This window comes from Lissotriton helveticus, chromosome 3_1 (genome assembly GCF_964261635.1).
Source record: "Lissotriton helveticus chromosome 3_1, aLisHel1.1, whole genome shotgun sequence".
Classification (NCBI taxonomy): Eukaryota; Metazoa; Chordata; class Amphibia; order Caudata; family Salamandridae; genus Lissotriton; species Lissotriton helveticus.
In genome coordinates, this window is record NC_136061.1 from 967,452,520 (window position 1) to 967,467,690 (window position 15,171).

General features: G+C 42.1%; 1 protein-coding gene across 1 annotated transcript in view; it reads left to right on the forward strand.

The window, feature by feature from the left end:
• Nucleotides 1-15,171, forward strand: part of TRPM8 (transient receptor potential cation channel subfamily M member 8) — a 267,091-nt gene that overhangs the window by 62,831 nt on the left and 189,089 nt on the right. The window contains exon 4 of the mRNA XM_078683346.1: nucleotides 2,400-2,556. Within this exon, the coding sequence (XP_078539472.1) occupies nucleotides 2,400-2,556 (157 nt within the window). The remainder of the gene's footprint in view (nucleotides 1-2,399; nucleotides 2,557-15,171) is intronic.

A 15,171-nucleotide genomic window follows, 5' to 3' on the forward strand; every position in this document is an offset into this window, starting at 1 on the left:
GTAGTCCCTCCTCCAAGTCCTGTACTGGCGTCAGACCATCCCGCCACTTCCATGCTACGTGGGAGTTTATACAACTCCTCAGTACTATTTTATTCCCTTCCAAAGTACTGCCTCTGAGGCCTCTGAACCCTTGTTAACACAGAAGTAATCAGTTGTTGTCTCCTGCTCATGTCTCATAGTGGACCAGTCTGTCAACTCCCAGGGATCTAACCACTAGCAGGCAAGGGCTCGCCCGCCTGGGCACCAAATTTCAGTTGTCAATGGGAAGTGATCTGAAATGCCCCTCGGGCAAAAAGCTGTATTTTGAAACCTAGCCTGGTTGGGCAATGACACTACAAAATAATGCAATCGCACCAGGGAACAAGCAGTATTAGACATGTATGAGTATTGTGTGCCTCAACCAGCCCCTGGGACTCCATGAACCTATGGAGGTGTGGATCATCTCTGGGGGTCCCCCGGTGTGAAGCACACTATCCATTGTCCCCTTGTAGAGTAAGACTGAGGCCCCCACCCACCACAAGCGGCATCAGGAATATCAGCCAACCAGTCCCCCAGCCATTTCAGGCCCACCCCTTGGAGACCCGGAGGCAGGTACCTGGACACCACTATCAACCCTTCTCCATTCCAGACACCCTCTACTGCTGCCCAGAATACTTGAGGATCAACCCATGTTATAACCACCTGGAACGGTAGGGACCTACGTATTGAGATTCCTGTTCATCTAGATCTCATGGTGTATCCTGCAAGTACCAGGGTTTGATATCACCCTCTGCCTAGAAAGCAATAGTGATTACTAGTTATATTTGTCTTGCAGCATGATAAGGTCCGGGACTGTCAAGTCAAGTATTTCATCACTAAGCCTTCTTTTTTAGTTTATTGCCTAGCCCATTAACATCCCAGAATAAGATTTTAAGGGAGGTGCGCTCTCTCAAGTTCATAGGCCTAGTCTGCATCCTCTTAGGGAGGCACGTACAGATCCCCTAGCACACCTCTCACAACCAAATATATTGCTGTTGACACATCTTAACGCAACGCCGCCACTGGGCGCAAACAGGTTCATGTGCTGCATCACCCAGCTTTGCAGGAGGGCACCCGTCGCAGTCCTTCGGCCTCCCCTTGGCAGCTCATGCTTCCTCGGCTACATCTATCCCCACGATCTACACGATCCCCTCACGGCCTTCTCCAACATCTAGGCAGGTCCCGGCTACTGCCAAGAGTTTGTGGTCAGCTGATTGTTGGCCGAGGTCGTCAACCCCAACCGCTAATGACCACAAGACGCAGAGACTGCCATCAAAGTCACACGGTCTCTCCCACAATGGCTATGTGTCCATGGTCTCCTGCTGCCTATGTGAACCTACTGCGGCTCAATTCCACGTCTCAGAAGGCTGCCAAGCACTTGCAGTCAACTGACTAGGATCGGGGGTCTACATACCCAACTGCTGGGGGTCACTGGATGAAGGGGTAGTCAGAATTCTCTCACTGGCGGGCCTTTGGCACCAGGAGCTCTGCTTCAGCAGACCGCCTTCCCTGGCTGCCGAAGCTACGCCCCTCCAACCCATTCATTTCTATTTAATGTAAATTTGCTGTTTTGGGTCTCTTCTCTTGCATGATTGCTATCCTTATAATTCCTCTCCTTCTGCTTGGTGGTCTTGGCTAGAAATGGGCATTGACATTAAATTCCAGTTGGGAACTCAGCAATGGCCTATTTATTGACACTGGGAACGACTAAGGTGCATAAACTGTAAGAAAATTCGCAGTGGAAATGAAAAGTTCGAAACACAAAAGCATGAACAGTGGTAATGTTTAATACAGAGATGAGTGACAAATGTTCAGTTAAAAGTTTCTCTCTCACAGTGTTTTCTGGGATCAAATTGATTTTTTCGTGTGCTGTGAGATTGCTTGCTTCTCTTTAGCAACAATAAACTATGAAAGCTTATCTACAACTGCACTGATTTGCTGTTCAGATTCAAATGTCCTCTTTATGACTACTCATGTTGATTCGCCAAAATGCCAGAGATAGATGAAGTAACATCTAGTCCCCTTTGATCTCTGTTAACATCACAGTATTAATCTGTTGTCTCTCCTGAAGCCTTCGGGAGCCTCTCATCTGCCGCCCAGGGACTTGGAGAAGGGCAATGAATGGAAACTTCAGAAAGAAAACATGGCTTTTTAAGTGGCATACTCTAGCTGGCATTGCAGAGTCTTGACGCCTTAGCTGTGTCTAGGGCCCTTGAACACAACACAAATGTATTTCTACAAATAAATATCGTTTTGTTTTTCTGTACAGCATTGACTACATTATTATTTCTGTGATTGCTGGGGCAGTATTCTGTTTTTTTGGCCACATCACTAATGACCTGTCCTGCAAACAATGCTTTTCTCTTCATGTTATCTTGCAGGGAAAGTCTATGCAAGTGTGGTTACACCAAAAACCAGCACATTGAGGGCACCCAGACCAATGGCACTGATAAATGGAACTACAAGAAGCACACCAAAGAGCTGCCCACCGACTCTTTCGGCGATCTCCAGTTCGAGAGCATCGACCGGAGAGGGAAGGTAAAGCTATGCTACTGATGCACCATAACAAGTGTGTAAGCATTTCTGAGCTTGTGATAGACAATAACCTTAAGGAATAAGTATATTTCTGACATGGAAACATATGGACACTCACGCCTACATAGCTGCTGACTGAGACAGAGACTGTGTTCCCTTGAGAAATCTTTTCACTCGTGATATATCTTAGTCTCAGCATGTCCCCACCTGACTCCTCTGTCCTGGTAACATAGAGGGCACCCAGAAAACCTACCTATTGTGGAGTATGCTGTAGCTCTATCATGTGCTAAAGGCAGACATCACCATGATGTATAGTGTCAGAATCTGTCTGAGTCTGCAGGAAATGTCCCACGCCATCCATTATACTGATCCTTGACTTTCAATTGGCTCTTCTTCTTGACTGATAATTGGCAGTTTCTTGCCCTGACTTATAGAAATGGCCTCCTTCAGCTAGTAAAATAGTTCAGTGGCTTCTGCAGAAATCTGTGTGTATGCTGAATTTTGTAAGGGCCAACTCGCCCTTTATTTTCTGAATACGAGTGTTGTTGAAAGATAGGTAATAGTATCATCTGTGATTACCACACTTGAATGGTCCATTGATAGAAAAGCTGCTAGACTAAGTTATCACTACTATAAGGTTATTATGATTCACTACACCGTGTTTTTGCTGTCTCATTGTGCTCTGCAAAAAAAAAGGAAGGTGTCAATAAAAAGTACCAGCAAGCAGAACAAAATATAAGTTCAAGTCCACCATTGTGCGCAACTTAGAGGTAGTGGTGGAGCCATTTGTACTCTCCACAATATAGGGACCAAAGTATCGAAGACCAAAAGATTGACAGGTAAGTATGTACAGATTTTCTATACCTAACTCCACATCCATGTACCTTGAAAATATGTATATAGATGTGAAGTTAGGTATAGAAAATCTATGCATACTTAGCTGTCGATAGTTTGGTCTTTGATAGTTTGGTCCCTTTATTGTGGCCATTCGATACTCTATATTCAGGATCTACACCAAAGTTTATAGATTCTGCCATCAGCACTGCTTTGTGTCAGCAAGCATTGTGAGGTGTTACTTCCTGGCCTTGTAGTCTCTTTCAAACACGTTTTACCCAGGAAGCGTGTCTCTGGAAGTTAAATGAGTTCATAGCATGTTACTTCTGCATTTATTTACCTTCGCCAGACGACAGCGATGGGGCACTTACCAGCAGAAGCTCCATTACAAATCTGCAGAACAATTTAAATAATATAGTATATATATATATATATATAGATAGGCAAGTATGTATAGACTTTCTATACCTAACTCCACATCTATGTGGAGTTAAGAATAGTAAATCTATACCTACCTACCCGCTTGATAGTTTAGTTTTCAATATTTTGTTCACAATAATGTGGTCACTCGGTATGCCACCCTCGATATTCTGTAATGCAATCATTACTGTCGGCGGAACCGGCGCCTCTGACGTCGGTTCACCCAACGCTATCCCGCAATCTCATGCTGGAGCTAAGGGCAGCCTGCCACTTGACCCAGGATTGAGAATCCTCTCCTGGAATGTGGCAGGAATAGCGAACAAGGAGGGCTCTCCTGAATGGGACTCCCTGGTGGGTGGATGTGACATTGTTCTCCTCAGGAGACCTGGGCGAGGGTCGCTCAGAGCAGGAGAGGGTTTGAGGTATTTGAAATCCCTGCCACATGGGCCGGGAGGGGGAGGCCATCTGGTGGTTTGGCAATCTGGATTGCGAGTCACACTGGGTGTCAGGCGGAGCGGGTACATACGCGTTCGCAGGACATCCAGTGTGTGCGGCTCACTTGGCCTGGTAAAACTCCGTGGGTCATTGTCAATGTCTACTCGCGCCCGGTTGCCTCGTCAAGTGAATCACCTACCTTAAATGATCTAGCTTCCTTCCTGGGTCAACTTCCGGGTGAATACAAGGTGGTACTTGGAGGGGACTTCAATTGCCACTTTGAACCCCTGGAAGGTTTACTCGATGGTGCCCTTACGGCCGAGGACGACCATTGGGGGGTTCCACCCTCTTCTTCCCCTCACCCTAAAGCCTGGTCCCCTCTAGCCTTACAGCTCATGTCCCTTACTTTGAATGGCGCGCTGAGGGCGTGTAACGGTCGTACTCCTTCCGATACCCCCTCGATGTGTACATTCAACAGGAGGGGCCACGAGTCGAGGCTAGATTACATTATGGTGGATATTTCACTCTGGCCCAAAGTGCGGGACTTTAGGGTTATCAAGAGGACAGACAGCGACCATAACGCTCTCTGTTTAAATATTTTGTGCCCTTCGCCCTTGACGGACTCATCCCCAGCTGGCCAAGGGGCTGATACGGGGGATCTGCTCCTGACCACAAATAGGCGCCGAGTTAAGTGGGGGAAGCTTGTAAATTCGGAGGAGTCAATTAAGAAACTATACGAGCTGGCGCTCCCTAGCCTCATGGAGGTTGAGACCCTCCTGAATGAACCAAGAACCGCTGAGTACTCTGAGAAACTGGGAAACATTCACCAGGCTTTAGTGAGGGACTTGGCCGAGGTATTTCATCCGGAGGTCCCAATTCGAAAGAAAAGGACTCCTGTTCCCACTTGGTATACCCCAGACTGCAGGTCAGCAAAATCTGACCTTATTGCAGCCATAAAAGAGGGGTCAGATAAGGCCAAAGTGCGTGACCTGAGGAACCTCCATAAATCAGTGCTGGTGGCTGCAAGGACCGAGTGGGATTGGAAGTACTGGCAGGACCTCTATGATGCCCTCAAATCCAGGGATCCCCGGCAGTTTTGGGCACTTGTAAATAATGGGTCAGGGAATCTTAGTAAAGCGATTGAGCCTAACATAGCCCCTGCGGTATGGGAGTCCCATTTTGGGGCTCTCTACCTAGATACCAGTTCCTGCCCGGCCGTGGAGATGCAACTGGGTATTGAGGAGTCCGGAATGGAATTATCCCTGGGGGAAGTGGAGCTTGCCATAGAACGTCTAGCAGTGGGGAAGGCGCCAGGCCTGGATAGGCTACCCGGGGATCTATTCAAGCATCACCCGGATATCTGGGGTCCATACCTTCTTGTTCTATTTAATGCCATTCTTGGAGGTATGGCGATCCCTGGGTCATGGTTGGGGGCAGAGATTGTGCCCATCCACAAGAAGGGCTCTACTCTGCTCCCTTCCAATTACAGGCCTATAAGCCTTATAGATGTGCCCCAAAAGATCTTTGCGCGCCTCATTTTGGACCATCTCCTAGACTGGGTCGAGGCCAATGACATCTTGAGCCCTTTACAGGCTGGCTTCAGAAAGAACACGTCGACCATGGATCAAATCTTTCGCCTCCTTCTTCTGTACTGGAAGACGGTTACGTTAGAGGGAGGCCGACTGTACATGGTCTTCGTGGATCTGAGGTCAGCCTTTGACCTCGTCCCGAGGGGGAAGTTATGGGAGGTTCTGCAGAAGCTAGGTGTCCCCCCCCACCTCCTTAGAATCATCATTAGACTGCATGAGAACAACTTTGCGGTAGTAAGGTGTGGGAGGGATGGCAAGCCCTCGGGTAAATTCCCGGTCCGCCGAGGTGTCAGACAGGGCTGTGTCCTGGCTCCGACACTGTTCTGTCTGTACATCAACAGCGTCATTCAACACCTTGACGCTGTCGGGGACAATGATGCCCCGGTTTTGGCAGGAAGGAGGGTCCCGGCAATTATGTTTGCCGATGATACCCTCCTTCTTTCCAAATCCCCCATGGGGATACAGAGGATCGTGGATGGTTTTGGTCACTTTTGTAGACAACACGGGTTGGAGGTGAACACGGAAAAAACTAAGTTCATGATCTTCAACCCTCCGACCAAGACCAGACCCAACCCAAAACTCGAGGGAACCAGTCTGGAAAGGGTTTCTACCTTTACATACCTGGGGGTCTCACTTCAAGAAAATCTGACTTGGGATTCCCAGGTGGCGAGATCTAGGCTGAAACTCTCCCAGCTTTCGGGTGCACTCCTGAGGGTATCCAATAAGTCTACCTTTAAGCCTGTCAGCCCGGCCTTAGAAATGTACAGGACTCAGGCGAAGGCGGCTGCCTTGTATGGCAGTGAGCTGTGGGGCCATAAAGCTGGGAAGGTCATGGCAGGGGTGGAAAATTGTTTTCTTAGACGTCTTCTTGCTCTTCCGCAGGGTACACCACTCCTCCCCCTAAGACTTGACCTGGGTCTCCCGTCAATCGCAGAGGACTTGCGGTCGAAACCGGTCAAGTATTGGCATCGGCTATGGTCCACTGAGGAGTTGCACCACTATAGGCAGGACCTCATACATGTCTTGAGGCTGGATGTAAATGGTAAGATCCCTTGGCTGGCACTTATCAAATCGGAATGTTCAAGCTTGAACTTGCCAGACCTATGGGATGACCCAGCTCAGGGATGTAGAAGGATTCCGCGCAAAACCCTGGCACAGCTTTACAAGAACAAAACCCTTGCTGATATGGACAGTGCATATGATAGTGGCACCCTGACAGGATGTTTTATTGTTTCCAAAAATTCTTATGTTTTTGAACCTTTTATGGATTTTATCTACCCTCTTTTGGCGAGGAAACTGTTCCTGCAATGGAGGTTTGGTACGCTCCCTACTAAAGTTTTTACCCATAAGTGGTCGCTAGGGGGCGACAAGCTCTGCCCATGCTGTAAAGTTAAGGAAGAAGATGACTTGCACATAATGTTTTGTTGCCATGCCTACGGGAGTCCGAGGAGGCGCTGGTTAGCCCCTCTTTGTCGGAATCTGGGCTTCAGTAACTACTTACAAGCCTACAGGGTGCTGAAAACTAATACCCTGGGCCACATTGTGTTTGCGGTTTCCAAATTCCTAATGGCAGCATGGATAATAAGAAAGAAAATGTCTGTTTAATCTATTTTACCACGCTTCTCTAAACACTGCAGGTCCAGTTGGTTTTTATTGTATATACTGTCTTTTATCTGTATGTATTTTTATTGCTTCTTTTATGGCCCATGAGGCCGAAATAAAGAATTTTTGGATTGGATTGGATTGGATTGTAATGCAATTATCAGCTTTTGGTACAAGCGTGGCAGAAACGAAAAAAGCCTGAAATATGAATGAATAATCTTTCCTTGCAGAATTTTCTGAAACTTTGTCCGACTTTTTGTCTGTCCATTGGAACAGTTCTTAGGACATTTGGATGAGGATATATCTTTTAAAGCAAATTGGAGTAAGAACATAAAACTTCTGTGCAAGAGAAAAAACTGTTTTTGATTGTCTAGCAGACATGTTTATCATTGTGGTCAGTACATTTCAGAGAACTGCTTCAGGACAAGATTTGAGGAGGAATCTTTAACGCAGCAACTTTGCAGAAAGTGAAATGACAGGAAATTACGTATAAGGCTGTCACATCACTAGGAATGACCTCACACGAAGAGGTGACACGGGTAGTAAACTTTATCATTAATATTTGGGCTTTATTTCAAGGCAGTGGCATCTTAAGGAGTATTGGGGCATCATCCAAGACATATGTTGGGGGCTCCCTTTCGCAAGAACTTCAAATTGTATTACCCATGTCTAATAATTCACGCCCACAGGATGACAAACTATATTGAGCAATATGTTAAACTTTCAAAAGTCGTGTCACACAAAAATAGAAGCAGTATCTCTAAACCTGGTATCTAAAAACCCTTAAGATGACAGTGGATAGAAAGAGAGAGACAGAGTCAGAAGAAGAGAAAGTCAGAGAAAGGGAGAGAGGTTTAGATGGAGAATGGACAGAGTAGAAAGAGGTCCAATAATCAGAATGTTCACTACCAAGGGGATCCCTCGGAAGGCAGGGGCACTGGTCGATTGCCCACTTTGCCCTTCCCTAAAAACATCTCTGTTTCAGGGGTGCCAAATGGTGTGTTTGAAAGCCTATTTTCTAAAAATGTGACTAGAAGTTGCTAAGCCTAAAGGAAGATCACTATTCCTACTGAGAAATCCAGGACATTTGCTTGGTCCAGGCCATGATGTAATAAGCTTAAGTTACCATCAACATGTGGCCTTTGAAATTCACATTAAAATGCAGAATAGCCCACAGCATCACCACAAAGAATGCTTGAGACACCTTTTATGAATGAAAGCATACTGAACAGATCTAAGAGTGGGAATCTGCTGGAGAGGTTGTTTGCCAGAATACAGTGTACAAAATATCGAAAGACACGACACAAATGTTGTGTCAAAAATATCATGTTTCTATACTTATAATGGGAGCAACTAAATTATCACATCAAAAATATTGTGTACGAGAATATTGAACAGAAACAGGTAAGAATATTGTTTAAAAAAAATAATAAATATCGCCTTCAATGTTACTGCAATTGTTTTAAAATAGTTAATACGATGAAAATAATATAATGTTGAATACATATTTTTTATCATTAAACAATACCTATGTATATATAGTTTAAAATATAACAATAATAAATGAACAATTTAAAAAAAAAATCAATTTTTTTTAAATGTTAAGAGCAAAAGAAAGTGAGAATTGGCAAACATATATACAGCCATAACATATGTAAACTAATTTAAATATTAAAATGAACACCTAAAAATAGTTTTATGTAATACTGCACACTAGGGGCGATTACGATGTCAGTCGGAAAGGATCCGAACAGCATTTGGATCGCCCGAATCCGTGTCGGAAGCCTTGTTTCCGACTAATGGTCCGATGCTGTTGCGGTTTGGAAAGCTTCCTGGGTTTGCGAATGGTTTCCGACCGACTTGGATCAGGAGAGTCCGACTGACCGAGTATGATGCATCCAGATGATTCCAACTATGATTTGGTCGAACTCTAACTGACTTTAATGGGAGCCTATGTTCCAACTCAATGCATAGGCTCCCATTGAAGAAAGGGGTGGCTCGAGAAAATAGGGCACCCTGTGGTGGGCATCCCCTGATGCCTGCCACACTGTACATTGCTTGTAAGGGGGGACCCATGGGAACCCCTACAGGCCTGATTGGGAAGGCTCCGGGTGCAGGGGGGCCCGCTACGGGCCCCCAAAGTATGATTCAGACTGCCGATTCGAGTCAGACGGCACTTTTCGGAAAGGCTGTCGAAATCCAGCATCATAATTGGTCATTCAGAAACGTGACCCGTATAGACGTATGATTCTGCTCCGTACGGCTCGGTCATTCCAAATGCCGTTGGGTTTGGATTGGGATATTCTTAACGCCTAACTCGCATCATAGTCGGTCAGTCGGAAACCTTTCCGAGTCGGTTGGAAAGACACGTTCCTGATTTTATTTGGATAAAACAAATGCAGTTAGGAGGCCTTCCTAACAGCATCGAAATCAGGCCCTGACTCGGAAACATTTCCAACTGTCCGATTATGATGGTCAGAAACCGTTTGGACTTTCCGACTCGGTTTCAACTCGCGTCCGAACAGCATTCGGAGACACCGAGTCGGTTGGAGCTGACGTGTACGTCTCTATGGACCACGTTTCCGACCGAGCCATTACGATGTCGGATTCAGGCAGCCTTTCCGAATCAGTCTGTCTGACATGGATCAGCTATCGGAATCTAACTTTGGGGGCCCGCAGCAGGCCCTCTTTCACCTGGAGGCCTCCGGTTGGGGCCCATGGTCCACCCATGGATCCCCTTTCTCCAACCATGCACGGTATGGCAGGCAACAATGGGTGCCTGCCATACCGTGGCAGACACCCCTTTTTTAAAGTATTGCCTGTGTTTTTTTAAATTTTTGCCTGTGTTGTCGGTCGGAACACAGGCTCTCATTGAAGTCAATGGGAGTCCGACCGAAAGGTGTTTGAAAACATCGTAATTAGTCAATCGGACTCCCTGAATCTAATTCGATCGGATACCATTCCGGAATGCTTTCCGACCAACATCGTAATGAGGCTCTAAATATGGAAATAATATACAAATAACAACATTTAAAAATCTAGACATTTTCAAAAATAATAATAAAAATGTAAAGTATTTTAAATATATATATTTATATTTATATATAAATAAAAATACTATAATAAATATAAAAATATATTAAAACCATTTTTCTAAAATGATTCAAGCATTTAAAAAATAAAATATAAAATGAAACAATAATATTAATATTAAAAATACTATAAATCCTATATAACCAACATTAGGGGTTTAATCTCATACTCACATTCCAATTTACCCAAGAGTAGGGAAGGCATTGGACTTTGGAGTGGTTCCATTTACTATTCCCATTGTAGTCTAAGCAACAGTAAGGAAAGTGATGCACTTCAGAGGGGTTAAAGTTAACATTCCCAACCCATTCTATGCAACAGTAGGGAAAGTGTTGAACTTCAGAGGTGTTAGATTTACTATTGCCACTCAAGTCTGAACAACAGTAGAGAAAGTGTTGGACTTCGGAGGAGTTAGATCTCTAACCAGTCGATTGCGAGCTACCGTAAGCTTGCAGACATCTTCAGAGTAGCTTGCAGCCTTGAGTTTATTTTTAAATACATGTAGGGTCACATTTTCCTTTTAAAGTTAAAGGAAAACTGTGTTAATTTTACATTATTATCATCAGGCTGCAGATTCAGGGCCTGATAATGAGCAGTGCTCATACAGATTCATGACCCAGGCTGGGGCACATAGGTGAAGAACTGAAGAATTGAGATATTTAACTCTTAAATAAAAGTCCTTATCAACTCAGCATTGGAACATGGGGAAAACATGATACTTCTGAATGCCTTTAAATAGGAGAAAATTCAAGTGAAAAGTTACCTCAGTGATTAAGTTAAGTCTTCATTTTAATGTTCTCCAATTTCAATGTATTGCATTTACAAACAGCAGGCCTCTTGTTTAAAAAAACCAAGAGAAGTATTTCTATGAGTCTTATCGTTTTTCTCCACTTTCAATTAAGCCAATTACGTCTTGGTATGAAGCATGTTTCTTCACTTTAAATTCCTCCCATTTAAACAAATGGCTGTATTTTCCAGTTATAAATATGGCACTGTGTCATTAAGTCACAGGGAGCAAGATGTCTGTTGTTTGTTAAATGTGGCACTTGGAAATGGTGGAAAATTTACACACAGTAGGCATCTTGCTCCTAGTGGCTGGTAGACGTGGAGCTATAGTTATAACTGAAAAATATAGCCATGTTTTGAAGTGGAAGACATTTTAAATGCAGAAAATCTTTCAATATTATGAAAATGTTTGCAGAATATTTTTCTACACTTAAATTTCAACCAAAAATGGTTGTATGCTTGTGTTATACATGTAACGGTGCCACATATGGTGAAAGTTATGTCCTGTGCCGCAAGTACATGCGACATAGGCTCTCAGTCATCCATACACATATATCCCATTCCCATGCATATGCACACGTTACATCCCCAAAGACCACGTTCTCACTGACACATATGGCAGCCCTAATCAAAGTATTTTGTTCATTCCATAGTACGTAGCTCTATGGATATTAGACGTAAAGTCAATGTAGCGGGCATTGGGGGTGTCTGGTACCAATGCACAAGTTGTTTAGCCTTCAGTAGCTCACGATTATTTTGACTGATCAGAAGTAGCTCTTACTACAGAAAAGGTTGGAGACCCCTGGGTTAGATGTACTATTCCCACTACCATCTAAGAAACAGACAGTAGGGAAAGTGTTAAAACTTTGGAGAAGTTAGATTTATTAATCCTATTCCAGTCTAAGCAACAATAGGGAAAGAGTTGGACTTCAGAGGGGTTAGGTTTACCTTTCCCAGGATCCCCACTTTAATGTATGCAAAAGTAGAGGAAGTCTTGAACTTGGTAAGGATTACATATACCATTCTCAATTATTTTCTAGAAAACATTGAAATACTAAGCAACAATACATTTTTAATTATATTGCCTCGGGATATCTAAGAATGAACTTCTTTCTCAGATACATATGTTAAATCACCAAACACTAATGAGCTCTGCATCACTGGGTAGGCTGACATCTGAGTTCCTCCTAGTTAAACCAGAACCTAAAGTTGAGGAATTCATGGACCTAATTGAACCCCCAGTTGCTCTAAAGCTATATCTACAGTTAAGGCATGGCACTCTTCCTATTAGGTCCTTTACATCTAAATGGTCAAACCCGAACAATGAAGTTTGCCCTGCATGTAGCTGTAAAACTGAGAACGTAACCCATGTATTGTTTTTCTGCCCTGCCTATTCTGCACTTAGAAAATGCTGGTTAAAACCTATTTGTAAGAACTTGGGACTTTTGCACTTTACACAGGCCTGTAGGATACTGACCCATGATACCTATCCTCCCATTGTGTTTGCGGTCTCTCGCTATTTATTTAATATGTGGCGTAGGAGAAACCTTTTTAACTTAATTGCTGTATATACTGTTTTTAATGTCTTGTACTGTGATAACTCCTAGTTTAAATCTTTTTTAAACATCCTATGATTATTTATTATTTTAATGTTGTGCTGATGTATTTTTTTTGCACTTTTTATGGTCTTTTGACCGAAATAAAAGTTATCAACAACAACAATTATATTTATAAATGCAGACAATATAAACTTTAAAACATTGCTTCCCTTCCAAACACAAACAAATTAAAACAAAATATTTAAATACAAATGTTGCTTAAATTAATCAAAGAAAATGTACAAATATTAATATTACAAACATGCAAGAAATAAATTAATGATTTAAATAAAATAAAACATGTAAATAATAAACAAACAAAATGTGTACATATAATTAATTATCAACAAAACATTCATTAAGATTAACAAATAATAAAAAAATATAATTTCAATAACTTCCTACCCTATTTCCCTACAAACCCAACCACCCACTTCTGAAATATAAACTAATAGCAAAAGTATAAACATTTAAACATAGATTATAATTTCCAAATTAAACTTAAATAAATAAAACAAAAGTTAATTAATTTAAAAAGTATTAATGAATTACACATTTAAGTCTCACAATATTTTTATTAACATGTAAATCAAATTAATTATAATTTAATAAATTTTGCACCATGTCCCCTAACAAACCCAACAGCCCACTACTAAAATATAGATTGCTAACATAAATTTAAAAATGTAAAGAAAAAATAAGAATAACAAATTGAAGTTGAACAATACAATTAAAATATTTGCTAAATGAATAATCAATTAATATTAACTAACAAAAACAAATTTTAAAATTACATTTATTATTATTTAATTAACTTCCCACCCTGTTCCCCTACAAGCTTAATAATACACTGCCACATTATTCATTACTTATTTAATAAAAAATACTCAATTACACATTTAAAATTACAAACTATATGTTGAAATATTAAGACCAATTATACTAACAATACTAGCAGTTCAAATTAATATACTAACTAGTATTAAATTCATTTAAACAAAATATTTATTACAACTGTATTAAATTAAATGATATTAAATACACCAATATTCTTTAATGCAATATTGTACACAAAAAAATCGATATCCTTAAATAATATATTCTGTTTCATGATATTTTGGTAGTCATGATATTTTTGACACTATATTCATGTCACACAATATGTCTAATCCATATATGTTGGTCATTTATCGGTAGAGAAGACTTTATCAAATACTGCTTTATTGTTTCTGTAGGAAGCTGGAGTATTATGTGGTGAGGCTGGTTAGGCTTCACTATTTAGTACTCTAACAATACCCAAAAGATGGCTCTTCGATTCACAATTTGAAATCCTTAGCTCAGTCTTGGTAGAGTGCCAAAGGGCAGTCAAGCTTTACTAGAGGAACATGCGTTAAGCATTTCAGAGTACCAACATGGACAATAAGTAATTGACACAACACAAAAGAAATCTGGAACCAATTTATAAAAGATCTGCTGATTTGTATCTTGAATTAGACACCAAAACAAACGATATCAGATACATAAAACCAGAGTTATAGATTTTCATAAATCACTGCAATTCACTACTGTAGAACTTTTGCATTACAGTCAATGGAAAACAAGCATTGGCATAGCCAATAGGTCTCGCTTGTGGGACCTTATAAGTATTTTGTTTTGCAGCACAATATCCTTGTAACTAAATACTTATAAGGTCCCACAAGCGAGACCTATTGGCTATGGCAATGCTTGGTTTTTTTTGCATTCATCTGTTTCTGCCGTGTGAAATCCCATTCCTGGTTTTCGACCTCTTAGGGTCAAAGGCGCTCGGTCAGTTGCCCCTCCCCCAAGGCTCTGGCATTTCCGAATCTTCCTTCAGAGAGACCAGGTTATTTTGGCCTACATCGGCAGACTTGGGCTCAGAACGGGAAGCTATTACCCATTTCTGTTATGTTTGTTAACCCCAACTGTTTGAAAATGTATCTAAATACTAATTCATTCTCCACTATGCAGCTCACTGTTGACGAGTGTCTATGTGTTGAAGTAGGACATGTGAGCTACGGGTTGTCGACTATTCGTTCGTTGCAGGTGTCTGAGCATGTAAGATTCTGTTTATATTTTGTGGTCTCTTCATGTGTCCCCAGTAGCACATTCGTGGACTTTGGTTCGGTCGTGTGAGGGAGATGTGACTGGCTAAAAAGCAATACTTATACGTGCTGATATTCTGTAGGTAGTCAACATTGTATTTCAAACATAATTAATTGGGCTGAGTTTGGAGGGATTTGGGG